The sequence below is a fragment of the Podarcis gaigeae genome (assembly GCF_964106915.1).
Source record: "Podarcis gaigeae genome assembly, chromosome: 15".
In the NCBI taxonomy this organism is placed as follows: domain Eukaryota; kingdom Metazoa; phylum Chordata; class Lepidosauria; order Squamata; family Lacertidae; genus Podarcis; species Podarcis gaigeae.
The window spans coordinates 13,133,144-13,160,090 of NC_139692.1; the positions used below are offsets into that span (position 1 = coordinate 13,133,144).

The 26,947-nt window shown below is 43.7% G+C and overlaps 3 protein-coding genes across 4 annotated transcripts; 1 reads left to right on the plus strand and 2 right to left on the minus strand.

The window, feature by feature from the left end:
* Window positions 1-409: 409 nt before the first annotated feature.
* Window positions 410-12,179, minus strand: RPUSD4 (RNA pseudouridine synthase D4). The gene is made up of 7 exons (XM_083713768.1): window positions 11,992-12,179; window positions 10,001-10,166; window positions 6,659-6,860; window positions 6,342-6,435; window positions 5,180-5,330; window positions 4,481-4,578; window positions 410-1,505 (listed from the first exon to the last, which is right to left on the minus strand). The coding sequence occupies exons 1-7, from the start codon at window positions 12,154-12,156 to the stop codon at window positions 1,284-1,286; spliced, it is 1,098 nt and encodes a 365-aa protein (XP_083569894.1). The 5' UTR covers window positions 12,157-12,179; the 3' UTR covers window positions 410-1,283.
* Window positions 12,180-12,326: 147 nt separating this feature from the next.
* HYLS1 (HYLS1 centriolar and ciliogenesis associated) lies at window positions 12,327-21,527 on the plus strand. The gene is given in 3 exon segments (XM_083713878.1): window positions 12,327-12,455; window positions 12,457-12,554; window positions 20,152-21,527. Coding segments are annotated over 3 exon segments (1,149 nt in total). The 5' UTR covers window positions 12,327-12,341; the 3' UTR covers window positions 21,089-21,527.
* Window positions 15,187-25,472, minus strand: PUS3 (pseudouridine synthase 3). 2 transcript variants are annotated; one of them, XM_083713651.1, is made up of 7 exons: window positions 25,380-25,472; window positions 24,230-24,318; window positions 19,857-19,934; window positions 18,326-18,714; window positions 16,692-17,260; window positions 15,849-16,039; window positions 15,187-15,653 (listed from the first exon to the last, which is right to left on the minus strand). In XM_083713651.1, exons 4-7 carry the CDS (start codon window positions 18,701-18,703, stop codon window positions 15,337-15,339), a joined length of 1,455 nt encoding a protein of 484 aa, XP_083569777.1. In that variant the 5' UTR covers window positions 18,704-18,714; window positions 19,857-19,934; window positions 24,230-24,318; window positions 25,380-25,472; the 3' UTR covers window positions 15,187-15,336. The 2 variants fall into 2 exon arrangements, with proteins under 2 accessions (XP_083569777.1, XP_083569776.1); XM_083713650.1 differs by lacking the exon at window positions 19,857-19,934.
* Window positions 25,473-26,947: the final 1,475 nt, after the last annotated feature.

A 26,947-nucleotide genomic window follows, 5' to 3' on the forward strand; every position in this document is an offset into this window, starting at 1 on the left:
TCTGTCCATTGGAACATGTTGCTATTGTTCAACATATCGCTGAAAACACTCTTAGCTGTAATTCTGAAAAGAAAGAAAAACCCTAACACTTCATTGATGGATTTTGCAGTTCCGTGGATCAATTTTGTGTTACTACAGAATATGGAAGTCATCAATATGCCACCTTGCCCCTCACACCTAAAACAAGAAAGCCATGCAAAATTATGCAAGTGGCTGGGATGCTAAATGCTTGAATCTGGTAGCTGCCACTAGAAAGGCATCCTTTGTCTTCGTATTTACAGCCTTAAATGCCACAATTTCTTATTATGTTTGCAACTGTATTGTAGCCACAAGTATCCTATATTTTGTGGTAAACAAAGCACCAGCATGCAAACGTGAACTTAGAAAAAACATTTGGAATAGTTAGGGCTTTGGGAAATTTTTTATTGAATTAAGCAGCAGTTTAGGGGGAAATGCAAGAATCAAAGAGGCTAGACATAGTGCAGCAGCCAGTCTCCATATTACACTAGGGAAGAGGTTGGAAATTTGTGCCGCCCCTCCCCCCAGCTCTTATTGGTTCCATATAGTATAGTCATAGATGATGCGAGCTGTCGTCCAGCAAACATCTAGAGGCCCACAGGTTACCCACAAACCACAGGCTGCAGGTTTAGATGCTGAAGCCTGGACACAACACTAAACCAAAATATAGCTTAGTTCCAATAGTACACAGCAGCAGGAGCAGCAGCAGCAGCACTTCTGTCCCAGAACCCACTCATTTGTATTAAGCCATGGTCTGGCTGAGTGTTACATGTGAACCAGGCCTAAGAGAAAGTCTAGCTGTCTAAAGCCAGCAGAGGCATGATTTGAACCTAAGGGCTTCTCAACGTGTAGCCGACTTCCATCACTATTACAGCAGCAGAACAAACTCCAGACTGAGTCTTTCTTCAATTACATCATGCCCATTCAGTCAATTTCTTCAAGCAAGAACGTTGTTTGTACTGGGCTGGGTTTCAGATGCCTCGACTGCTGTCTCCATCACCATGTCTGTCACAGGACTACTGAATCTTCAAAAACCCCTGTGTGAAACCTACTGGGACCCCCGTCTTCACTTCCCATGGCAGCTGAATACAGAGCCTCAGCACTTGCCACAAAGATTCTCTGGACCGATGTAGGCTTCTAGGAGAAGCAAATCTTGCAGTTCCATGGTTGGCCACTTTAGAGTCCAAAAAGCTCTGCACTTAGTGGAATTCCAGGAACTAGGAGGTCAAGGAAATCAAGTTTCTCCAATAAAGCTGCACAGGCCGTCATTGCTTTGGTTCACTATTTCGTATTTCTGGGAACTCCAGCTTCAGTCGCTGTAAGGAGCGAATGAAGAACAGGGGTGGCTTGCAAACTAAGTGGATTTTATCTTCTTCGCTGCCATTTTTTGCAGGCAGAGTGAGTTGGCAGGCATGGAGGTGAAGTGGGAGGTGGCGAGCTTTGACTTGTTCCAAGCCCAGCCTCTTCAATGCAGCCTTCGGAAGCTTCTGCACAAAAGGAGGAAAGAAACTGTAAAATGGTAAATGGTAAATGGCAAGGATCTCTTAACTTTCCACTTTAGATCTCCAAGTGTTGGGAGGTGGAAATGCTCTCTTGAAAAGTGCAAATGATGTAACAAAGTTTTTTCTCAATTTTCTGAGAGATGTTGTTAGAAATCGACCTGGCAAGGGACCAGAATAATGGGTCTTAATGCTTTCTTGGAGATTTTGAGGATCAGGAATGATAAAAAAGAAAAAGGGTGTGCTTAGCCATGATTAGTAGTTGGCCGCTGGGGAGAACTGGACAGTTACAAACAGTTGATTTGTTCACATGGATGCATGGAGTAGAATGTAATGAACATTCTGTGCATTTGGCAAGAGATTCTCTTCAAAATTTGCAAGTACAGTGGTACCTCGGGTTACATACGCTTCAGGTTACATACGCTTCAGGTTACAGACTCTGCTAACCCAGAAATAGTGCTTCAGGTTAAGAAATTTGCTTCAGGATGAGAACAGAAATTGTGCTCCGGCGGCGCGGCAGCAGCAGGAGGCTACATTAGCTAAAGTGGCGCTTCAGGTTATGAACAGTTTCAGGTTAAGAACAGACCTCCAGAATGAATTAAGTACTTAACCCAAGGTACCACTGTATGCAGCAGATACTTTTCAGATTATACAATGTATAAAAGGAAATAGTTTATGGTTGAAGTGAATTAAAAAAGAACTAAGTTTTTGCAATAATGGTCTGCTCTGTTCTAGCTATTAGTGCTACTCTGTATTTGATTTGTAATTAATATTAATATTAATATTAATATCATAAATGGTACTGCTCCCTCTTCAAACAGATCAATAAATATGCACCTTGACAATTCTAGAAGCACTAGAGACTGCAGCATGCAGCAGGCACATGCCAAAGGATGCAGTGAATGCCCAGTTGGATTAGTGCTTCACAACAATTCAGACTAAAAGCTCTCTTTGATTCAGCCATAGCAGTGCTCTACAGATTCCAAGTCGGGATGGCAGCATCTCATCCAAACTCCATGTGGGAAATCTAGGGCTACAGAATCTCCAAGAGTCGACTGTCAAACCTCTACATGAAGATTGCCAGCAATTACCCTTCAGGTAACTGGTTCCAGAAATGAACTACTCTTCCTGTCAATACATTTCTCCTGATGTTCAGCCAATATCTATCCTCCCGTAATTTAAGGAGCCTTGTGGAATGGTCCCTCCCTGCTGGGTGTCCTGCCAGGTTTCAATGTGTTTTAGTGGGTTGTTATTCTGTTGCATGCCACCTGGATGACTTCTGGTTAAAGGCGGCATATAAATAATTTTTAAAAATAACTAAATAGCTCCATCAGGCCTCCTCTCCTACAACTGTCACCTGGTTGCAGTCATTCCACCAGGCTGCCTCAGTGGGAAAGGTGGGAAGCAGGGCTCATTCCATCAGCTTTGCCGAAAGATCAGCTCCATCAGTTACTTCCTGCCCCTCATCTATTTCTATGCCAGCTGGTCATTATAACTACTATTTAAGAATTGTGAGATCTGGCTTTAAAAAAAAGAATATAAGTCTGAAGGCAGGGACTGTCTTGTTTTAATGTATTGTATGTAAGCCGCTCTGGCAACCTTTTTGGTTGAAAAGCTGGGTACATATGCTCTAAATAAGTAAGTGAATAATACACTCCTTAGATCTTGCCCTGACTTCTTGGGCAGCAGAGAGCAAGCCCCTGCAGTCTTCTGTGTGACAGCTGTTCACCTAGACCAGGGGTGGACACCTGGCAGCCTATGAATATTTATCTGCATCAAAGTGGTCCTTTCAAAACATCATTGATACACAGTAAAAATTCGGCCAGGTTTATGTAGCCAGTAGCCTGAGGCTACTAGTTCCTGGTACTCTCCTATCTAAAGCATTTAGCAGCAGGTGCAAAGGGAGTGGTTGTTTGGAATGGACTGGAATTTGAAGAAGATGACAACCACCTCAGGACAGGAGATCAGTCTACCAAACTGAGACCCCACCCACCATATGGGGGATGGGAATGCAAGCCAGGTTCCTTTCTAGAACTTGGCTGAGGCTTGAATCCTAAGCAAACTTACTTGTGGTTTAAGGACCTTTGGCCATTATGAGCCATACTTCCAAGTAGGGTTCGAGATTCAACCAGTCCACTATTTGTAAAAACCTAATGTTTTCACAGCACTCAAAAAATCATACATAAACTAATTTGATGCTTATGCGAAGTTAAAAAACTGATGATTGTTCACAGTTTATCCAAAGTAAAACATTGCATGTAATTCTCACAACATTACCACGTATTTTAAGTAATTTCTGATTTAATACAGTGGTACCTCTGGTTACAACTTAATTCGTTCAGGAGATCCATTCTTAACCTGAAACCGTTCTTAACCTGAAGCACCACTTTAGCTAATGGGGACTCCCGCTGCCGCCGTGCGGCCACTGCACAATTTCCGTTCTCATCCTGAGGTAAAGTTCTTAACCCGAGGTACTACTTTTGGGTTAGCGGAGTCTGTAACCCGAAGTGTTTGTAACCCAAGGTACCACTGTAGTAAGCTTTTAACTGATTTAATCTGTTGTATGGGTTGATCTTGCTGAACAACACTCAGAGACAACTATAATTAAGCAGTATATAATTGAAATAAGTTAAACACATAGTAATGCTACCTAAGGTTTTTTTTAAAAAAAAATGTGAACAATTTGCTGAACAGTTCTTCTTTCACTTTGAACTTGAAATGTCAGGGTCAGCCTACACTTGTCCAAAAAAAGGGGTAGGGGAGGAAAGGTGAAAACAGAAAATTCTTAAAAACAGTCCTGATAAGTAGGCAGGACTGATCAAGGAACACCTGCCAATATCTGACCAGTGTGCCAATCTAATTTTCAAGTAAGCATGCATAGGTGTGCACTGACAGCAGAGGCATAAAAGGCCCTTATTTCATCCTACTGTCTTCTTTTACCCCTTTCATCATGCTTCTCTTACCTGTGGAGCAAGCTTGTTCCAATGGGAGTATTTGTGATCTCCAAGGACTGGACAGCCTAAGCCATAGGCCAAGTGGACCCTGATTTGGTGCTTCACTCCTACGTACAGGGGGAAGGCAAAGAGAAAAAATTAAGCACACATGCATACAAAGCAACAACCACCAAATACACCCGTCTGCTCATTCTTAGCAATGGGCTGCCCTTACTGAGTTCCATTTGCAGTTTGCTAGAAATGGCGGAGGAAGGAGGAGAGAAAGGGCGGCTCCACTCATCTACCTCTGACATGCAGCCCCCAAAAGGAAGGCCGTTCCTGCACCACTATCATAGTGTGAACAAATCACTGGTCATTAAAGCGGTAATGTGCTTTTCTATTTGCACCGACTCTCAAAGAACAGCAGGGCTTCGCCCTGAAAAGCAACATAAGTCCTTTCAATAAGTAAAATTAAATATACCCCTGCATGGGTAAACACTATTGTATGCTCCACCAGAAGACTTCAAGATGACCAAACTTGCTCTGCACTCAATTGAACAGAAGAAGGGGCAAATAACAACAACAACAACAACAACAACTTTAAAATGCCCAAATAAGAAAAACTGCCAGACTTAGAGATGTTCAGGAAGGCTTTTAAGTACTCAGTGCTGATGGCATTGCTCTGCAGAAGTTCCTGAGCAGTTCCTGTGCATGTATGTGAGGCCTTACCTGTGACTGGGTGCAGTTCAAGGAGGGAACAAGAGGAGGAGCTACTCAGCACTCGGTACTGGGTCACGGCCATACTGGCATCTCTGTGCTTGCGGACTTTGAACATATTCCCATCCTCAGAGGACACGCGATAGTTTGGCGCAAGTGTCATCTAAGCCAAAGAGAGATAAATAGATGTATCACGCCGTAGAGGTCCATCACTCATTATCCACCTCCCAGCACTTTGTCACTGAAGGATCAGGCAGCGTCAGCGAATAGAAGGGCCTTTTCCCAGTTGTAGCTGGTGCAAAGTTATGGCTGCTCCTGGACTGGGAGAGTATGACCCTAGTAGTTCAGGCTTTGGTGACTTCAAGAATGGTTTACTGGCATGTGGATCTTCCCTTGCTCTTGAGATGGAGTGCAGAATGCTGCAGCACAGTTGCTGACAGAAGTGAGGCCTTGTAAGCATAGGACACCTCTGCTTAGAGAGCTGCGCTGGTTGTGCATTTGCTACTGGCCAAATTCAAGGTATAACTATTACCATAAAAAACTCTTAACAGCTTGGGAACAGATTACTTGCAGGATCCCTTTACTACTCTATATAAAAAGGTAAAAGGTAAAGAACCCAAGGACAGCTAAGTCCAGTTAAAGGGGAGTATGGGGTTGCGGCGCTCATCTCGCTTACAGGCCGAGGGAGCCAGCATTTGTCCACAGACAGCTTTCCAGGTCATGTGGCCAGCATGACTAAACCATGACGGAAACCAGAGCGCACAGAAACACGATTTACCTTCCTGCCACAGTGGTACCTATTTATCTACTTGCACTGGTATGCTTTTGAACTGCTAAGTTGGCAGACGCTGGGACAGAGCAACGGGAGCTCACCCCGTCATGGGGATTCAAACCACCAACCTTCTGATCGGCAAGCCCAAGAGGCTCAGTGGTTTAGGCCACAGCGCCACCTGTGTCCCTATATGTGCCCACCTGACTGCCATCATTTGCGGAACCGGCACTGGAAAGCTGTTGCAAATCCAACTCATGCACTGCGTTGAATTTCCCAGGAATAAAGCTTAAATAATAAATCAGTGCCTTGGTGCTTGAGAGAACTGGAAAGCATCAGAAAGCCCTCCTGTGAAATGGTGTGGTTAGAAGAGTCAATAACACTGCTGACAGAAAGCAAACTCACTTTATAGTGCAATTGGTTGCCCTCGGCTTCCTTCTCCATGATGGGAATATCCACCACTCCCTCTGCTGGCTTTGGTTCTCCAATGCAGATTGCCCTACCAAGATAACAAGTGATGAAAAGTGCCATATATCAGCTTGTTACAGCCATCAACTCTCCTTTCAAGAGGGAAAGAAAATGAATTCAGCACTTCATTATCAGGCATTGTCCCAGAGATGCAGTTCTGAAGGGGCTACTGGCTTATAAGAAGTCAAAGTTTCTTATAAAGCTGAAGGTGGGAGTGGGGAAGAGTATATGAACCCCAGTAATGTGTCTCATACCAGTATTTTTTCTCCACCTGTCGGGTTTTGAAGAGCTGTTGGATCTGGTGTGCGGTGTCCTCATCGCGGGCAAGCACCATCACTCCAGTTGTTTCTTTATCCAGCCGGTGACAGAGATGAAGGGGTTCAGCTTTCATGCCATCCAACATCTTTGCCAGTACTGGCAGCACATCAGTGATGCACATTTTTACCTTGGGGCCACCTGGAAGGAAAGCAGAAACAGCCTTGATCACATTACCTCCAAAGAGCAATTTCTTTTCCCTTTGCAACTTCACCAGCAATGTGTGAACACACCAATATCACAGATCTAAAAGGATAATTTTCCTGAAGCCCAGATTCTCACAAGCATCTCCTAAGCAAACTGGAAAGACTGTCGGATGTCCACATAATTATGCACTCATCTGTTCAATTATAGCCAGAAGCCAAAAGCTGTTACTTGAATACCAAGAAAGAGTATGCAAAAACAGCAACTGTATATGGGGAAATTGAGACATGCTGTATTTGCTTTGTTCACCTTTGTCTCTCTTCCCTAGTAGAAAAAAAATAATTTTTTTTGTTGGGGAGGGGGGATTAACCCCAAACCCTATTGCATTTCCCCAGGAAGGAGATAGTCACATACCACAGTTGCTGCCTCTGTAGTGTGTACCTTTCCAGTAGAAGTAGAAAAGACTTACACAAGAGAAACACCTCCTGAATTATTATTTGCAAGCTGGTCTGTGTAGCACTCAGAACACAGGTGGCAATGGCAGAGGCAGCTCCAACATGTACATGGAGCATTGAGGTTTCATTGTTTATAATGTAGAAGGAATGACTCTCTGGGAAGACTAAAGTTAATAAGACACTAGTCCGGCAATCTGGGAATCTCTTAAGCAGAGGACGATGAGAGAAAACTATCCTTTTGTCATCCCCTCACCCACAACATCTAATTCAGAAGGTTATACCACCTCTCAGTATCACTGAGAGTAGGGTAACTAGGATTCTGCTCCACAGGATGAATTCACATTTAACCTGGGTACAAGACAGGGATGTCCTCTTTCGCCATTATTATTTATATTGGTCTTGGAGGTTTTCTTGAGTTCAAATAGGCAAAATGAACTCATAAAAGGGGTGACAGTAGGTCAGAATGAATATAAGGTTAAAGCCTTTGCAGATGATCTGGTGATAACGATAGAAGAACCGACAAAAGGCGTAAATGAAGTTTTGGAGGAGATTGAACAATTTGGGAAAGTGGCAGGGTTCATATTAAATAAGAAAAAAACTAAAATAATTGCAAAAAATATGGATCAAAGTGTGTTAGAAGCAATGCAACAACAAACAGGGATTGATGTGGTGAAGAAAGTGAAATATTTGGGAATATGGCTAACTTCTAAAAATATTGACTTGTTTCAAAATAATTATATACCGGTGTGGAACGGAATTAAAAAAGACCTGGAGGTGTGGGGACGGTTGAAACTATCTTTTTGGGGTAGAATTTCAACGATTAAAATGAGCGTACTGCCAAAGATGTTATTTATGTTTCAGGCCAGTCCAATAATCAAGGGGACAATGATTTTTAAAGAGTGGCAAAGAGTAATTTCGCGATATATCTGGCAGGGTAAAAAGCCGAGAATTCAATTTAAGTTATTAACAGATGCAAAGGAAAGAGGAGGCTTTGCTCTGCCAGACTTGAAATTATACTATGAAGTGTCATGTCTCTGTTGGTTGAAAGAATGGATAAAACTAGAAAATACAGGATTATTAGATCTGGAAGGATTTGATAACAGATTTGGATGGCATGCGTACTTATGGTGTGAGAAAAAGAAAAATCATAAAGGTTTTGAGAACCACATCTTCCAGAGATCTTTAATTGAAATATGGGATAGATATAAAAATATATTAGAACCAAGAGTCCCACACTGGTTGTCCCCGTTAGGGGTTATGAGTGTAAAGAAAATCAATATGAGAGGGAATTGGGTGACATATGGAGAGTTGATAACTAAAGAAGGAGAAAAGTGGAAAATGAAGCCATATGAACAAGTTAAAAAACATGTATTTGATTGGTTGCATTACTTTAAAGTGAATGAAATGTTTAAAAAGGATCTTAAAGAGAGTGGATATATAGAAAAAGATTCAAAATTTCAAATAGAAATAATTAATAATGATTGTAAGATATTGTAAAAAATGTATAAAATGTTGTTGGAATGGCATACGATGGATGAGAAAGTTAAGCTGGTTATGATACATTGGGCCAGAGATTTTGGATATAATATACAATTGGAAGATTGGGTGAAAGTATGGAAAGAAAACATAAAATTTACAGCATGTACTGCGTTAAAGGAAAATGTTATGAAAATGGTTTATAGATGGTATATTACACCAGTTAAGTTAGTGAAAATGTTTAAAACATGTAACAAGTATTGGAAATGTAAAGAAAAAGAAGGGACTTTCTATCATATGTGGTAGGAATGTAAGAAAGTGAAGGGTTTTTGGGAGATGATATATAATGAAATGAAGAAGATGCTGAAATATACATTTGTAAAGAAACCAGAAGCCTTTCTTTTAGGAATAACGGGAAATGAAATAAATAGAAAGGATTGTAAACTTTTCCAATATGCAGTTACAGCGGCAAGAATATTAATGGCCCAAAAATGGAAACAGGAGGAACTACCGACCCTGGAAGAATGGAAAATGAAACTGATGGACTATGCAGAACTTGACAAATTAACTGGGAAGATCAGATATCAATGAGACCAGAAGTTCATCGAGAACTGTGAGAAATTTACAGAGTATCTGAAAAGTATATGTGACGAACAAACAACGTTAGTGGGATTTAAAGAAGCTCTGTGAAAGTTTGAGGAGTATTGTAAAAAAGAAAATATGATAGGGAGGGTATATCAAAAGGCAATATTAAATTTAGGGAATGTGTAACAAAAATTTAACTACGGATGACTGGCAGAGAAGCTGATGGAAGTCTAAAAGATGAAATTTGTGAAAATTGTGTGATATAGTGATATTTGTATAATTGTCTTGAAAATTTAATAAAAATATTATTTTAAAAAATTCACATTTAACCTGTTGAAGAGCCAGTACAGACCTCAAAAACAAATAAAAACAATGACTCTGATTAAGTCATAGAGAAAGAGATATCTGGATAGTTAGCAGGGCTCTTTGCAATGAGGAACCTGTGGTCCTCTAGATGTTTCTGGATGACAACCTCTGACTGCCATGCTGACTGAGGCCGATGGGAGCTGAAGCCCAACAACATCTGAAGGGCCACAGCTCCTACACCCTTTCTTTATAACTACCAATCCACTATAACAGTCTTTCAGTAACATTCTGAATCACACTGCTCATTCTTCTCACCATGAACAGGAAGGCCATAAGGTTTGTTAATCACCACAATCTCTTTGTTCTGGTAGAGGATTCCATTTTTTAGTGCCTTGGCCAACACATTAGGATGAACCCGCTGCAACTGCTTCGTTAGCTGAGTAAGTTCTTGCACCCGCCGTGATACTCTGTCTTTAGGAACCTTTGAAGGACCAGGGAAGAAAGAACAAAGTAGTTCATCAATCCTTTATAGTATCATTTCTGGTGTCACAAAATATGTATAGGCATGCATGTGCAAAAAGAAATACAGTAAGTGGTTTTTAAAAAGGTAAGAATAGAAACTACAGTGGTACCTCGCAAGACGAAATTAATTCGTTCTGCGAGTTTTTTCGTCTTGCGAAGCACGGATTCCCTGGGTATTAACGGTTTTAAGAAAAAGGAAACAAACTGGCAAGACGTTTTCGTCTTGCGAAGCAAGCCCATAGGGAAATCCGTCTTGCGAAGCAACTCAAAAAACGAAAAACTCTTTCGTCTTGCGAGTTTTTCATCTTACGAGGCATTCGTCTTGCGAGGTACCACTGTACTGATGAAAAAATACACTAGATCTCTCTCTCTATACACAAACACATACACACACACCCTAATTGCTAAGAAAATATCACTGCAACTGGAAATCATAAATCTCTGCCACCAACTTGCAACAAGCAAGTCAATTAAAGCTGTGGAAGAAGAGGTGGAATGTTTGTTTATTTGCCCTCTGGCCATTTCCCCACAACAAAAAACCCTCCCTGTAAGGTGCTTTTCCCATGCGGGTGGAAAAGCATGGTGGTGGTCTTTCAGAAAAGCAGGCACTGCAGGAAAGGAAAAACAGCCTCGACTTGTGGATTCCACCACTCAAGCTAACTGAGCGTTCTATCAGGTTACAGCAGCAGGAGAGATGGGAGTTCAGGCCCCTCCACTAAAACTGTTGAAAGATCAGCTCTATTAGGCTCCTCCTCTCCGTGAGCATTTTAAGAAACAATATCTAACTTTAACAAAAACCATAAGAAGCTGTCTTTATGAAGATAGCACCAGACATATGCCAACTTGGTCCCTGGTCACTGTACGCTTATGCCACGATGAACTTGTGTGACTTTTAGCTGGAACACAGGAAGCTGCTTTATATAGAATCAGGCCATTGCCAGCATTGCCTGCACCGACTGGCAGCGGCTCCCAAGAGTTTCGGACAGGGTACATTCTCAGCAGCCACAATGACCTAAGTAGAACTGGATTTTTTTAAAAGAGAAAGGATATGCTACCCCAAGCAATACCACATGTCGGAAGGTATAAAACAGGAGTCTGCATGCAGTCACATCGTATTATTTTACGAAAGCTGCCTTCAGATTAAAATAATTTACTTTGTTAGCTATATATTTTGCTTTCCCCACGCCCCATCAAGGCAGCAATAAGGCGGGGTATGTGTGATAAATGATGACATAAATTATCATACATAACAATTTAACTACAAAAGTTAAATTCAATGTTACAAACAAAACCTATGTTTAGGTTGTGCCAGGAGCTTGAGTGTTTACACGATATAGAAGTATAAAGGTTGATTATTTAGGAGACCACTGTAAGCAGATGAAAACATTAGCAGGAAATTAATCTCACTTGTAATGTAGCAACCACTATGGACAATATAGAGAGATACAAAATATGGTCATGAAATAATATGCAGTTGAAAATGTTGTCAAAAAGATCCATGGAGGGGGTGCTGGGAAGTCTGGATATTCAGAGAAATCTCTAAATGTGGATATGTACTTGGTATTGTTATAACTTTACGCCTGTAAAATCAAATAAAAAAGACTTGCAAAAGAAAGAAGTAAAGGTTGGGAGTTCCAACCTCAAATTGCACACAAGTGCATATGGAACAAAACACCAACCCCTTTAAGTGCTGCTGAAGAATGCTGCATGCTGGGAAGTGTAGTCTTTCCTTCCCGGCGCAATGCTCTCTGGGAAATAGAGTCCCAACTGACCAACGGACTCACCTCGGCCTGCTTTTTTTTCTGCTCCTGCTTCTCGGCTCGTATTTTCTCCGCCAGCTGCTGGGCGCTGAGAGGGGCGGCCGCGCCCTGGCTGTGAGAAAAGGCCCGCCGGCCTGCTTTCAAAACGAGGCGCAGAGCGCGGCGAGGGGCGCCACCCTGAGCCGCCATCTTGTCCGAAAAAAGGAAACGGAGCCCGGATGTGGGCGTGGCCTGCGCCGCCCTCTCCTTTCGCTCGCGCGCTACCACGGCGGCAAACCAAAGCAGGGCAGGGCATTAGAAGAGGTTCCGGCTAATCTCGAGCAAGGCCCCCCTTCCTCTCCAATGAGATAGCCGTGCGGCGTTCTCCGTATCCAATGAAAAGCAGCCCTTACGTGCAGTGGGTGGGAGAAGAATGTTGGCGCACCAATGAAAGATGGCGGAACGGGAGCGGGCCAATCATGGAAAGAGGGCGGACCTTGCTATTTCCTTTTTCGCTTTGAACAACGGCAGTTGTGCGGCGGAGTAACCGTCGCCGCGCGAGGGGAGAAGCAGTCGGAGCCGGCGGCAGCAGCAGCAGCAGCGATCAGGTATTAAGCGAAGGGCGCAGGCCGGCAGAAAGCGCGCGTGGCCGGTCGTGGAAGATGCGCGCGCATTCGCTTCTGGCCGAGCCTTGTCCTCTCTCATCCCCTCCCTTCCCTTTTAAAATTCTCACAAGAACTTTGTGAGATAGGTTGGGCCGAAAGATACACTGGTTGGTTCAGGGGTCGTCCCCTGAGCTTCGTTGCGAAGGGGGGTTTGAACGGTAGCTTCCTATCCCTGCCTCTGGTACTCTAACTCAGGGTGGGGAATCTGTGGCTCTGCAGTTGTTGGTAATCCAGCCATGGGGATGGGGGGGGGGGAGCTGACCCCTCCCCCCTGAATCAAGTAAATAAAAATATATATGCTTAACTAAAAGTCGAAATAAATCAGAATATTTGAAATCGAAATTATCTCTGGGGTCACTGGGAGGATGTTGGGAATCCCAGCCAAATAGGTGGGGTATAAATAATAAATTATTATTATTATTACTATTATTATTATTACTATTATATTAGTAGTAGTAGTAGTAGTGGAAGACAGGAGTGCCTGGCGTGCTCTGGTCCATGGGGTCACGAAGAGTTAGAAATGACTAAACAACAGCAAGTAGTATTTATTATTACATTGGTTCCCAGTACGTTTCCGAGCACAATTCAAAGTGTTGATGCTGACCTTTAAAGCCCTAAGTGGCCTCAGCCCAGTATACCTAAAGGAGCATCTTCACCTCCATCGTTCAGCCCAGACACTGAGGTCCAGCTCTGAGGGCTTTCTGGTGGTTCCCTCCCTGTGAGAAGTGAGGTTACAGGGAACCAGGCAGAGGGCCTTCTCAGTAGTGGCACCCACCCTGTGGAACGCCCTCCCATAAGATGTCAAGGAATTAAACAACTATCTGACTTTTAGAAGACATCCGAAGGCAGCCCTGTTTAGGGAAGTTTTTAAAGTTTGAAGTTTTATTCTGTTTTTAGTGTTCTGCCGGGAGCTGCCCAGAGTGGCTGGAGAAACCCAGCCAGATGGTCAGGGTATAAATAATAAAATTATTATTACTACAATGGTACCTCTGGTTACGTACTTAGTTCATTCCGGAGGTCCGTTCTTAACCTGAAACTGTTCTTAACCTGAAGCACAACTTTAGCTAATGTGGGCTGCCACTACGCAATTTCTGTTCTCATCCTGAAGCAAAGTTCTTAAACTGAGGTACTATTTCTGGGTTAATGGAGTCTGTAACCTGAAGCGTATGTAACCCGAGGTACCAATGTATTATTAGCAACCTGATTGAGTAGTAGACAAGGCAAACAGAGGAAGATGACAGGTGCCCCGCCCCCCCAAATATGGATCATGGCTTTGCCCAGGACTCCAGCTGCCATAATCTTTGATGGGTGGATGAGATGGAGCACAGCATCACCCCAAGAGCCACAGGGTCCCCATCCTTTCTCTAGTACCACACTGACCGCAGCATTAGCTCTGTGCCTTTTTTTTTTTTTTAAAAAAGCCTTTCGTTTCCAACCTAGATCCCATCAGCACTCTGCAATGTAAGCAGCATTGTACTGCTGTAAACACTCATTGCTTCTTCCAAAGAAGCCTCTCCTGGGAACTGTAGTTTGCCAAGGGTGCCGAGAAGCTGCTAGGAGACGCCAGTTCCCCTCAAAGAGCAACATTGCTCAGAATACCTTGGGAAGAGAAGCCCAACACTGCAAGCTGGAACAAACCCTATGCTCTCAGATTTTACACACGCTAACTATTTAAAGGGATGTCAAAAGAGGATTAGTGGTTCTTTTAAGACCCACTAAAAGTAGAAGCAGTGGGTTTAAATTACAGTAAGGCAAGCTTTAAACTAAAGCTGCAATCTTAAAATATATTTCCTTACGAACGACATCCACTAAATTCAATGGGCTTAGTTCCAATTAAACTTCTGTAGGATTGTGGCCCCAATGTAAACTGGCATTGGAATAAGTTATACTGGTAAACTGCAGTAGGAAGGGAGTGACCAGATGGCATGGTGCCAAAACAATGCAATAATAACAACTTTATTGTCATTGTACAACCTGTGTACAGTGAACTAATACATACAAATGATCTTTTTCATGTGAATTTTAACTAAAGTAACTATTGAATGGCTGCTATGCTTTTTAATAGGCCACAACGTATCTGCTCATCACATCCCTGACTAGTGGAACTGTTCTTTCTCTTTTTCTGAGGTCCTAGTAACCTAGTTAGTCCAGCTTTTCCTAGTTTTTATTTTGCTCCTTTGTTCCTATCACTTCATCCATATGGAAGAGCAGGATGAAGCTGAACATAAGGAAGTGTAGAAAGAGGTGAGTCCCAACCTAAAGACGCTACTACTTGTTTATTCTTGTAAATAAAAAAAGGCACCACACCCAGCTCCGTTGATATGACAAGGCTGATTCACATACCAGCTCGTGATGTGGTGGCCATATAAGAAGACCCTAATCTGGGGCCACTTACTCCTCTCCATACAGTTACCCGCCTGGTTTATAGATTTGTTTTGGCAATGATCAATTGCTTACAACTGTTGTAAGAGCTATAAACGCTTTCAGTGGTTGTAGCAGTAGGAAGAGAATGTGGAGCTAATAAAGAGATTTGTCTGTATTTTGAAAACAATTTCACACCTGCTTTATGCTATTATTTTAAAAAAATGTTTATTTCTTAAATGCAAAGCATTTAGTGGTATGCCTGTGTTCTTAAAAAGAACAAAAGTAAATAAGGATCCCAATAGGTTTGCATGAAAAGAGATCTGGAGATATCTGTTTGGAGATAAGAGATGGTGTGGAAACTTCAGTCTGAACTTGTACAGACTCTCTTTGCAGCTTGTTCTGGAACATCTTTGTCTGTCTCCACACTTTTGCTGTGGCTGCTCTTAACTTCCATCTCTTCATCTGATTCCTTTTCAGAATGCTTTGTTTTCTTAAGGTGTGGAAGTTCAATGCGTCCTCTACGCACAAAGTAACTGATGCGAGACTCCAACCCTTCACATTTGGGGCGATCCATTAATGGCTTGTAGTTTCGGGCTTTTGCTCCCTCGATTAAGGCACTGATCTGATTGTTGACCGGGGGCTTCAGCTCTCCCCACCGAATTGTGCCGTTGCTTGAACCTGAAAACATAACAAGTGCCAGCGGGTCAACAAGTCCTGTATAGCATATTATTATTCACCAGTTGCTTCTATCCACTTTTAAATTACCCAGTTCTGTACCCATATATGTAATCACTAGAATAGTGCTTTAGAGCCACACTCATACCTAGCAACAGTGAATACTGTTAGAATTCTACAGAACTATGCATCTCCTACCTGTCTCTGTAGGCATCTCAGCAAAATCAAGCCCTTTTAACATGCTACGCAGCATATGAGTTTTAATAGCATGGTTGGCCCAAAGCTGCTGTAAATGAGTGACGTTAAACTCCTGGACATTGCGATCATAGATCCACTGGATATTTTCAAATTCACAGTCATACAAAACCAGAGGAAATTCCACTGCCATGCTGCAAGAAAAGAAGAAGATAAGGTGTTAAGGAGCTTAAATCAGATGCCTGTGACTTAAAACAGGGAAGTACATGCATAAGACTGAATAACAATCTGATGTGATACAAAGCAGTGATTAATCTTTATAGTGTTAGATTCCCATACACATAAGGCAATTGGTGTTGATCTTTCTATGCCAGTAATGGGAGTGCAGTTTTTAATGCACATCTATAGCTTCCCTTTCCACCCACTTTTCAGCATCTTGATGTGGTTTTGCCTGCAGTCCAATTGTATTATGGAGCAGTGGCACTGGAAGAGCTGTACTTAAGAGCTACAGAAATCCCAATTATGTTTGCCAAGACTTTGCTAAAGACTGGCATGCGTTTTCATAGGCAAGACTATGTCATTGGGAGTGATGCAGCAATATACTGGTTAGACTTTAAGGTACCACAGGGGTATGGTGATGGCTCAGAGCTCAGTGGCAGAACACAGGCCTTGCATACAAAAGGTCCCAGGTTCAATCGCTATAACCTCTGATTAAAAACGGCTCTCTGATATTAGGTCTAGCAAAGACCTCTGTCCAAGATTTGCATCCACTGCTAAGCTTGTTTCACGTCTAACAAATATTATAATGGTTATATAATATATATTAATTTCTTTGCAAATACATACCTGTATTGTGGTTTTCGAGGGTTGTTCTCTACATCCAGCAGCACATCAATAATCTCTGGCTTTTCCATCCTTTGTCCAATCAGGAAGAGAATAGCCATCATGCAACGGACCTGGTGGTAGAGGAATGCTTGGCCTGTCACTTCAAACAGGTACATTTGGAAAGGGTTGTGTAGCTCTGCATCCTCTGCTCTAGCCACGGGCTTCACCTCTGCAGTAAGAATTGTCCGTTGAAAGTTGGTCACACCGTTGGCTACATCCATCTTGCATAGATTACGAAAATCATGGGTCCCCACGAGCTTCTGAGCTGCAGTATTCATGAGAGCTACATCTAGATCAGCACGAGGGAAGAAATAGCGATAGGTCCTTTTGAGGCAACTAAACCTAGCACTGAAGCTGGGATCTACTGGGGCCCAAGCCAGTACCCGTATGTCATGAGGGAGCACTTGATTCAATATGTGTGTGTAGCGGATCTCCTCTGCAGTATTTGTGGCTGTATCCTTCGTTGCACCCTCAGGATTATTTACTGCTTTATCCTTTGACAGGTTTGAGCGGAGATCTAGGGAGATAACCTGAAACATTGGAGAAGGATAATATGGAGTAAAATATGCAAAAACAACACTATGGACAGTATCCGATGCCCTCATTCTGTGACACCCCCCCCCCCATGGGCACCTTGCATCATCCACAATCCTTGTGCAAACTGTACAACTGACTTAGCGCTACTTTGGATACAAACCTAAGGGGGTAGATCCCAAGTTAGCCATATTTGGAGTAGACCCATTGAAATTAATGGGCATGAATAAATTACCGTATTTTCCCCTCTCTGCGCAGCGCCCCTTCAGCAAAGCGGGAGGAGAAATGGAAGGGGCTCTGTTTCTCCTGCCACTTCGCTTAAGGGGTGCTGCGCAGAGAAGGAGAGAATAATTTTTTTCTTGTTCTCCCCCTCTAAAACTAGGTGTGTCTTATGGTAGGGTGCGTCTTATATAGCGAAAAATACGGTAGGTCCATTAATTTCAGTGTGTCTGCTCTGAGTAAAACATAGTTGGACACACCTCTAATATTTATTTTATTTTTCACGGAATCAATGAGAATTCTCCAAATATGATGGTGTTGGTGTAGCTTCCTCAATGACTATTTGGACCTGAAATGATCTGGTGGTAGGTTTTATCTTGCAGTCCAGGATAACTCAGGCCACAATCTTTTACACCAGGCATGTCCAAAGTCTGTCTTGGGGGGCCTAATCCGGACCGCCAGAAAAAGCTCAACAACCTTGGGGTAAAAACTCAACAACTTAGGTCAGCCCTCACACATGTTCACTTTATCAAATCTGGCCCTCTTTGAAAAAAGTTTGGGCACCCCTGTTATACACACTTTCCTGGGAGGAAGCCCCATTGAATGGGTTTTGATATCAGCATATCTAATACCCAGTATTCAGCACCACACCACACCTAAGAACTATTTGCTAAGTGGGAATATCACAGAAGGTAATGCTGCTGCCCCCGCTTTAATTCATATTCTGTTATAGTGCTGAATCCAAATTCCCCCCTCCTTCACCCTCTGAGCAGGTTCCCTCATTTTCTGCTGTGAGCTGAGCAACGTTGGCTTCATAAAAATGGAGGTTAGACTGAACTCACCTGTCCAAAGGCACTGACTCCCTTGTCTGTGCGCCCACAGCGGTGATAGTTGGAAGTCTGTCTGCTGGCCACCAGCCGGGTTTTGCTGAGAGCCTCAAACAGCTTTTCTTCAATAGTATTGTTGGTGTTCTCCTGGCTAGCAAAGCCCTGATATCCCCAGCCCAGGTAGGCTATCTTCAGTGCCACATGTCTCTGGCCATAAGCGCTAAAATCAAATGGCCTCTGCTGCCGTTTCTTAGTCTTCCCTGCTGCTGAGAGGCCGCCTTCTGTGCCTGCAGCCTGCTTGCTCTCCAGCTTTTCTTGCAGTCTCTGCACCATGTCTTCCAGTTCCTGGACTCTCTTCAGTAGCTTCTCTGTTTCTGCTCCATCTCTGGCCATAGTGAGAGTCCCTGGGAAGGGAAAACGAGTTTCTACAATTCAAACTTTTGTGTTTGCTGCTAGAGGAGAGGCTATTCAGCTGGGGACTGTCAACTTGCTATCCAGCTTTATGCTTTTATTTTCTACCTATACTGTATTGCATATTTGAACGTAATGAAATACTTCCAATATTGAATTGTGAGTGCATGCCTTTCTCCATTTACTGATAAATTCATACTAATTCCCAGTGGGCTTTCGGGACATTTTTTTTGTTTACATGGAATGCAAGGTGTAGGGGACAGAAAGGGTTTGCTCTTGACACCCATGGGCTACTCCTGCATAAGGAAACCCTCCATATAACACAGGATTCTGGGGTTTTGTTCTGAAGTTCACATATTTCATGTGAGATACTGGTCCGCCCTGTTGTGTCTCGCAGTTCCCAGTGTGAACTGAATGTGCACCATAAAGCATACTTAACCTCAGGGAGGAAGATTTCATGCTGCAGGAAAACTGCCTTTCAGGGATTCAGATCCACCATTACTGATTCTCATTGTGGAATCTGATACATTACTAAGCAGCCTCAGGATTTGCTGGAAAATAATTTGAAACCCACTAGTATAGCTAATAACTGTAAGACTTAACACGTTCTCCAACGTACTGCAAAGCGGGAACATTGTAACGCAGCAGTACTCAGGATTTTTATTGTATCCTAAGCTGACTTAGGACGCGGGTGGCGCTGTGGGTAAAACCTCAGTGCCTAGGACTTGCCGATCGCATGGTCGGCGGTTCGAATCCCCGTGGCAGGGTGTGCTCCCGTTGCTCGGTCCCAGCGCCTGCCAACCTAGCAGTTCAAAAGCACCCCCCGGGTGTAAGTAGATAAATAGGTACCGCTTTATAGCAGGAAGGTAAACAGCGTTTCGTGTGCTGCTCTGGTGCCGGTTCACCGGAGCAGCTTCGTCACGCTGGCCACGTGACCCGGAAGTGTCTGCGGACAGCGCTGGCCCTCAGCCTCTTAAGTGAGGTGGGCGCACAACCCTAGAGTCGGACACGACTGGCCCGTACGGGCAGGGGTACCTTTACCTTTACCTTTTAAGCTGACTTAAGTGAAAGCAAATTCTTGCTAGAAATAGGTAAATGACTATTCAATCAGTGAATAAATTTAGTACAGTGGTACCCCGGTTTTTGAATGTAATCTGTTCCGGAAGATCGTTCAACTTCAAAAATGTTTGAAAACCAAAGTGCAAAGGGTGGCCTGCAATTTCAATAGAGAAAATTGGGAAAAACTCAGCGGAAGCCGTTCAACTTCTGAGGTGCATTTGAAAAGAGAAGCATTTACTTCCGGGTTTTTGGCGCTCGAAAACCAAAACGTTCAGCTTCCGAGATGCTCAAAAACCAAGGTACCACTGTACTTAAACTTGTTTTGGGTAGATAAAGCACACTGTGTGAGAATTAACATCTCTCTCTTTCAGAATCAGTGACTGCACCAAGCCAAGAGAAGCAATGGAAACATTCATGGGACTTGATCGTCCCCGCTGGGCCTCCATGAGCCATGAAGATCGGCTCAAAGAAGCTGCAATGGCATTCATCCGCCTTTGCGCAGAACAGGGAGAAGGTGATAGTCCAAGGAAGATGTGTTTTGCACCTCAGCTGGACCCCTACACAAGAGCCTCAGTGGCCTCTTTGGTCAGACCCACACTTCCTGTGAAGATTAGGCATCTTAATTCAGGACCCACCTTGCAAGCAAAGACTCCCGAGGAACCCAGAGTTGCTAGGAAGCCTATAATAAAAAGGAAAGTTCTGAGGCGAAGGCCTGATGGAGAAGTAGAGGTGACGGATGAGTCCATCACCAGCACACCAGAGACCAGCAGTCAGAGTGACCCTGAGTATGGGGACTTGAGCAAAAGAATGCACAGTCTGAAGACTCAGCAAGAGGAAGAAGAGTCAGAGGCGGAGAGTGAGCCAAGCATTTGCCCAGAGTCTGAGACAGCTTATTCCTGGAGAACTACAGAGAGCCAGAGCCAGAGCTCGCAAAGAGAGAGCCAGAGCCGCAGCAGCACATCCTATGAGCAGGACTTGATTGTTGCTGGCCACCCAAAATCCTTCATATTACCAAGATTTGATCAGCTAAGCCGGAACAGAATGAAGACCGACCGGGTAGCCCGTTACTTGGAGCATAAGCATGACTGGGAATCTCTGCGGCTACCAGGGGAAGATCCCAGGAAAGGGGTGCGCTGGAGCATCCGGGAACAGATGCTCTGCAAGTCAGAATTGCCTCCTAGGGCTCAGCACATTTATATTCCCAACAACTACCTGGTGCCTACAGAGAAGAAGAGGTCTGCCCTGCGCTGGGGAATACGCTGTGACCTGGCAAATGGCGTGATGCCTAGGAATACCTACTCCTCCTAGAAATGCAGAGGTCTCTATAGCGCCATCCACAGGAGCATGCCTTGCTTAGCACAGCCCAAATATCCAACTGCTCCAGGCAATCAGCTAAGCTATTTTGTTTCCTTTGAAACCCTTTCAAATCCTTATTGGTTTTAAATCTGGCTTTCAGAATGAGTGTTCCCACAACACAAAAGGATTTTACTTATTCGTGCTTCTTGAATAGTTGTCCCATATAGGATCATTTAGAGATTGATATTGCCTCATCAGAAGCCAGACAGAAGATGAACCAAAGTTTACTGAAGTATATGTCAATGAGAGTAATCTTTATTTTTACTGCAAGATCTTTTAAACCCACTTCCTCTTCCTAACGCAATCATCATACTTCTGTATGATGTTGTTATTTTTAAAGAAAGTTTAGCTTCTAGATGTATGGATTAAATTAAAAGTGTGTGGTATAAAAGGATTGCCTCTAATTTCTCTATTGACTGGTTAATTTGTTGAGAAAGTAATATTTTATCCAGAACAGAAGGCAGGTCAAAAGCTTCACCTCACTTATCAATTGTTGTTTGGAACTGCTGTGCTATATTGTAAACAACTCTTCGCTTTCAAGTGCGTATGTGGTTCTTATCCCATTGAGAATACTGTCTTGGTTCGTATTTATGTATTTTTTAAAACAATTTTATTGAAGGTTTTTAACATGTTAAGCAATAAAATCCAACACATTTATAAAACAATAAAAATATATCAAAAAAGAGAGTAATAATGAAATACCTATATACAGGCAACTCCCAATTTAGGTGCCAAACCTAGAAGTAGCCCCAAAACATCACAGATAGTGGAGGGGTGGAGCACAGTGGGCATCCACATGCTGCCGTATCAACCAGAATTACTTGTACTAAGGTTCTCATGCAAAGTGCTTTTCTTCTGTTCTAAGTTTCTTTCCCCACTTGGAAACACTACGGATATAATGAAATATGGGTTGCATATTGGAGAAGACAAGGGACAATTGGAGAAGGTTTTAATTATGCCTGGCTGCAAGCGTAAGCACCAGTGAACACACTGAAACTTCTGAGTCCAGTGGACGCTCGGGTTGCGAATGTGATCCATGCGGGATGCATGTTCGCAACCCGCAATGTTTGCAACCTGCAGTGGTGCATTTGCGCATGCACGGGTTGCGATTCGGCACTTCTGTGCATGCACGACCGCCGAAACCCGGACGTATCCTGTTCCGGTACTTCCAGGTTTCAGCGTGTCTATAACCCAAAAAAAGCATCCTCAAGCGTCTGTAACCCGAAGTATGACTGTATAGTGGAACGAGGAAACTGCTTTAGCCAGAAGGCTGCTTTTCCTTCTGGGTAATATACCAGTGGTGGGTGGGGCTGAAAGGGGAGAAATGGGCAGAACAACTAGTCCAAATTCTTTGTACAATGGGGCTAATTTCTACACATGCCTGCACACACCTCTGTCCAGACTAGAGATGGGAAGGCCTGGATAAAACCCTGAAAATGGGGGGGGGGGGACTTTGGGGGGGAAAGCCCTGGTCCCCCCCCCAATTTTTCTGGTGTTTTCCCAATACTGCTTCTCTAAGACAAGCAGTATTGTGGCATGATTTTCATGGGTAAGAACTCATTGGGTACATGAACTGCCAGAATCTGCAAAACTTCAGCTAGTTGACACTTTTTCTTCCCCTTAATGTGAAATTACAGCCCAGTTAGCTTAATGTTTTTTCCTGGTAAACGGGGGGAAACTGTTAACAATAAAATTACCAGCCCTATAGAAGTCTTGCTGATAGCTTCTGTAAGGGTAAGTCTTGTCTACCTAACCATTTTAGAGTTCTGCGAGAGTATCATGCAAATGGGGTAATCTTGGATGTGTACCTGGACTTAACTGGTTAAAGAACACTAAGCGGAGAGTAGGACTTATTGACAGTTCTAACAATGGAAGGATTTTGGTAAGCAAGGTTCTCCCAAGATCTGTAATGAAAACAGCTTTTTAACTTCTTCATAACTCTGGAATCGGGGAGCAGTGAGGTGGCCAAGTTTGCTGATGACACCAAATGGTTTAAGGCAGAGCTTTCCAAACTTTTCATGCTGGTGACACACTTTTGGGGCATGCACCATTTCATGACACAGCAATTCAGTTTTACATCATTTTGTGGCACAGTAATTCAGTTTTACTAGCAAACCAGAGGTTAAACTAAGCCCTTTCCCAGCCCGGGAGGAGCATTTGTGGGACCCACCTACACACAGCAGCTGACACGCTAACATGTCACAACACGCAGTTTGGAAAGCTCTGGTTTAAGGTGATTACAGTGGTGCCTCGCAAGACGAAATTAATCCGTTCCGTGAGGCTCTTCGTATAGCGGTTTTTTCGTCTTGCGAAGCAAGCCCATTGACGGATTAGCGGTTTAGCGGCTTTTAGCGGATCAGCTGATAAGCGGCTTATCAGCGGATCAGCTGATTAGCGGCTTAGGAAACCCCGCAGGAACTCGCAAGACATTTCGTCTTGCGAAGCAAGCCCATAGGGAAATTCGTTTTGCGAAGCGCCTCCAAAACGGAAAACCCTTTCGTCTAGCGGGTTTTCCGTCTTGCGAGGCGTTCGTCTTGTGGGGCACCACTGTAAAACCAAAAGGGATTGCCTGGAGCGCTGGAAGAATATCTCCCGACTGGGTGAAGGACCATTAAAAATGCATACAATCTTAGTTGGAAGGGAGCCCCTAAAGGTCCCCTGGCAATACAGGAATCTCAACTAGATTTTGACAGAGTCCACCACCTCTTGTGGGAGTCCATTCCATTGTCAAACAATTCTGTCAAAAAGTTCTTCCTGATGCTTAGTTGGAATCACCTGTATTATAACTTGAAGCCATTGGTTCAAGTCCTATCTTCCAGAGCAGGAGAAAACAAGCTTGCTCCATCCTGCATGTGTCATACCCAATTCCCTCAACTGTTCTTCATAAGGCTTGGTTTCCAGACCCTTTTATCATCTTGGTTGCCCTCCTCCGCACATAGGCCAGCTTGTCAATATCCTTCTTAACAGAACTGGATACAGTACTCCAGGTATAGTCAGACCAGGGCAGAATATAGTGGGACTATTACTTCCCTTGATTGGTGGAAAGTGATGCATGCTGATGCAAAAAACCCCAATAACTTCACATGTACTCACAGCGTCTGAACTGGTGTTAACTGGCCAGGAAGGAGATTTAAGAGTTGTGGCAGATAGCTTGAGAAAGATGTTTTCCTATCATGCAGTAGCTATGAAAAAGGCAAATTCCATGTTAGGGATTGTTAGGAAAGCGATTGAAACCACCAACAGGAGGCCCTTTTACAAATCCATGCCCCAACCACACTTGGAACAGTGTATGATTCTGGTTGCCGTACCTCAAAAAGGCTCCTGCAATCAAGAAAATGGCAACCAAAACAATTAAGGGAGTAGAACAACTACTATGAGAAAATGTTACAGCATTCAGGGGTTTCTAGCTTATAAAATGTGGGCATGATAGAGGTGCTAAGATTCTGCAAGGTGTGGGAAAAGCAGTTTTTTCTTCCTACTATGTGAAGATAATGCTAGAACACAGTCATCTGACACACCAATTCTCTACTGACTTTTTTTAATTAAAGAAAACAAGTATACTATAAAAACATTAAAATATACAGTAATTGGACACACTGGCCCATGAGAATAGACATGCATTTTAGTGCCTGATCCTGTGTACTTTTATTCGGAAGTAACTGCTATTGAGGTCAACGAAGCTAACCTGCTAAGGATTACAGCAACATCCTAGATGCATCTTTAATCGATGGGATTTCAAACCCTGCACCCAGTGAGTGTGTGTGGCAGAAGATGAGCCCTGTTGGATCAGGCCGATGGCCCGTCCAGTCTAGCATCCTGTTCTCAAAGTGGCCATCCACGTGCCTACGAAACGTCAGCAAGCAGGACCTGCGTGCTCCCTACGTGCGGTTCTCAGTACTTCGAACACGCGTGATCGTGGCTCAGGGTTTGAAGTCGGGCCACTAATTTCGGACAGAAACGGCCAGTGCAACATCTGATCACGGAAGGCTAATCAGAACAGGCCAACTAGTAACACCCCCCAAAAAAAACCCCATATATATTCTAAGGGTTCAGAATTGTTATATGTTACAGCGGTGGGGGAGAGACGGGCGATCCAATCAACACCGCCTTAAGGCTGCCTGTGAAGGCGATCAGCTTCACTAAAGGAGCGATCCTAAACGCCACTTACTCAAGAGTAAGCCCGTCGAACACTGTGGGATTTGCTCCCGTGTTAAAACATGCGCCGCGAACCCCGTGTTCCTACCTCGGCAGCTTTTACGCTGACGTTCGTTGAGAGCAAAAGCCTCTGAGCACAGGCATGCCGACCCGTCCACGATTTTTCCGCAGGAAATGACGTAAAGGCTTCCCTCCCCCAACGCATGACACAGAGGAGGTTTGTGGGAAATGTAGTCTTTCTCTAGAAAGCGGCCGGATTAGCCTTTTACTTCCAACAGCAGGCTTGGTCTAGAAAGGGGTGGGTGGGTGTTTCTAAATATATACATTTAACTATTACATCTTCTCAAAAGTATTATTGTTTAATAAATTTCTATACCACCCTTTATCCGAAGACTACAGGGGTGGTTGATAATAATAATTTATTATCCACACCCCTGCCCATCTAGCTGGGTTTCTCCAGCCACTCTGGGCAGCTCCCAACAGAATATCAAAAACACGATAAAACATCAAACATTAAAAACTTCCCTACACAGGGCTGTTTACAATACAGGCAACCAGGCAGAGGGCCTTCTCGGTAGCGGCGCCCGCCCTGTGGAACGCCCTCCCATCCGATGTCAAGGAAACAAACAACTACAGGTGAAACTCAAAAAATTAGAATATCGTGGAAAAGTTCACTTATTTCAGTAATTCAGCTTAAAAGGTGAAACTAATATATGAGATAGACTCATGACATGCAAAGCGAGATATGTCAAGCCTTTATTTGTTATAATTGTGGTATTATGGCATACAGCTGATGAAAACCCCAAATTAACAATCTCAGAAAATTAGAATATTGTGAAAAGGTGCAGTAGCTATCTAATCCATAACACTTGCAATGGGTTCCTGAGCCTTTAAATGGTCTCTCAGTCTGGTTCAGTAGGAAGCACAATCATGGGGAAGGCTGCTGACCCGACAGTTGTGCACCAAGCCATCATTGAGACCCTCCATAAGGAGGGAAAGCCTCAAAAGGTAATTGCAGAAGAAGTTGGATGTTCCCAAAGTGCTGTATCAAAGCACGTTAATGGAAAGGGAATGTGCGGAAGGGAAAAGTGTGGAAGAAAAAGGGTGCACAAGCAGCAGGGATGACTGCAGCCTGGAGAGAATTGTCAGGAAAAGACCATTCAAACGTGCTGGGGACTTTCACAAGGAGTGGACTGAGGCTGGAGTTAGTGCATCAAGAGCCACCACACACAGACGGATCCTGGAGATGGGCTTCAAATGTCGCATTCCTCTTGTCAAGCCGCTCCTGAACAAGAAACATCAGAAGCATCTCACCTGAGTTAAAGAAAAAGAACTGGTCTGTTTCTCAGTGGTCCCAAGTCCTTTTTTCTGATGAGAGCAACTTTTGCAGCTCATTTGGAAACCAAGGACCCAGAGTGTGGAGGAAGAATGGCACACGATGCCAGATGCTTGAAGTCCAGTGTGACATTTCCACAGTCTGTGTTGATTTGGGGAGCCATGCCATCAGCTGGTGTTAGTCCACTGTGCTTCATTAAGTCCAGGGTCAACGCAGCCGTCTCCCAGGAGATTTTGGAGCACTTCATGCTTCCTTCCGCAGACGAGCTTTATGGGGATGCTGATTTCATTTTCCAGCAGGACTTGGCACCTGCCCACACT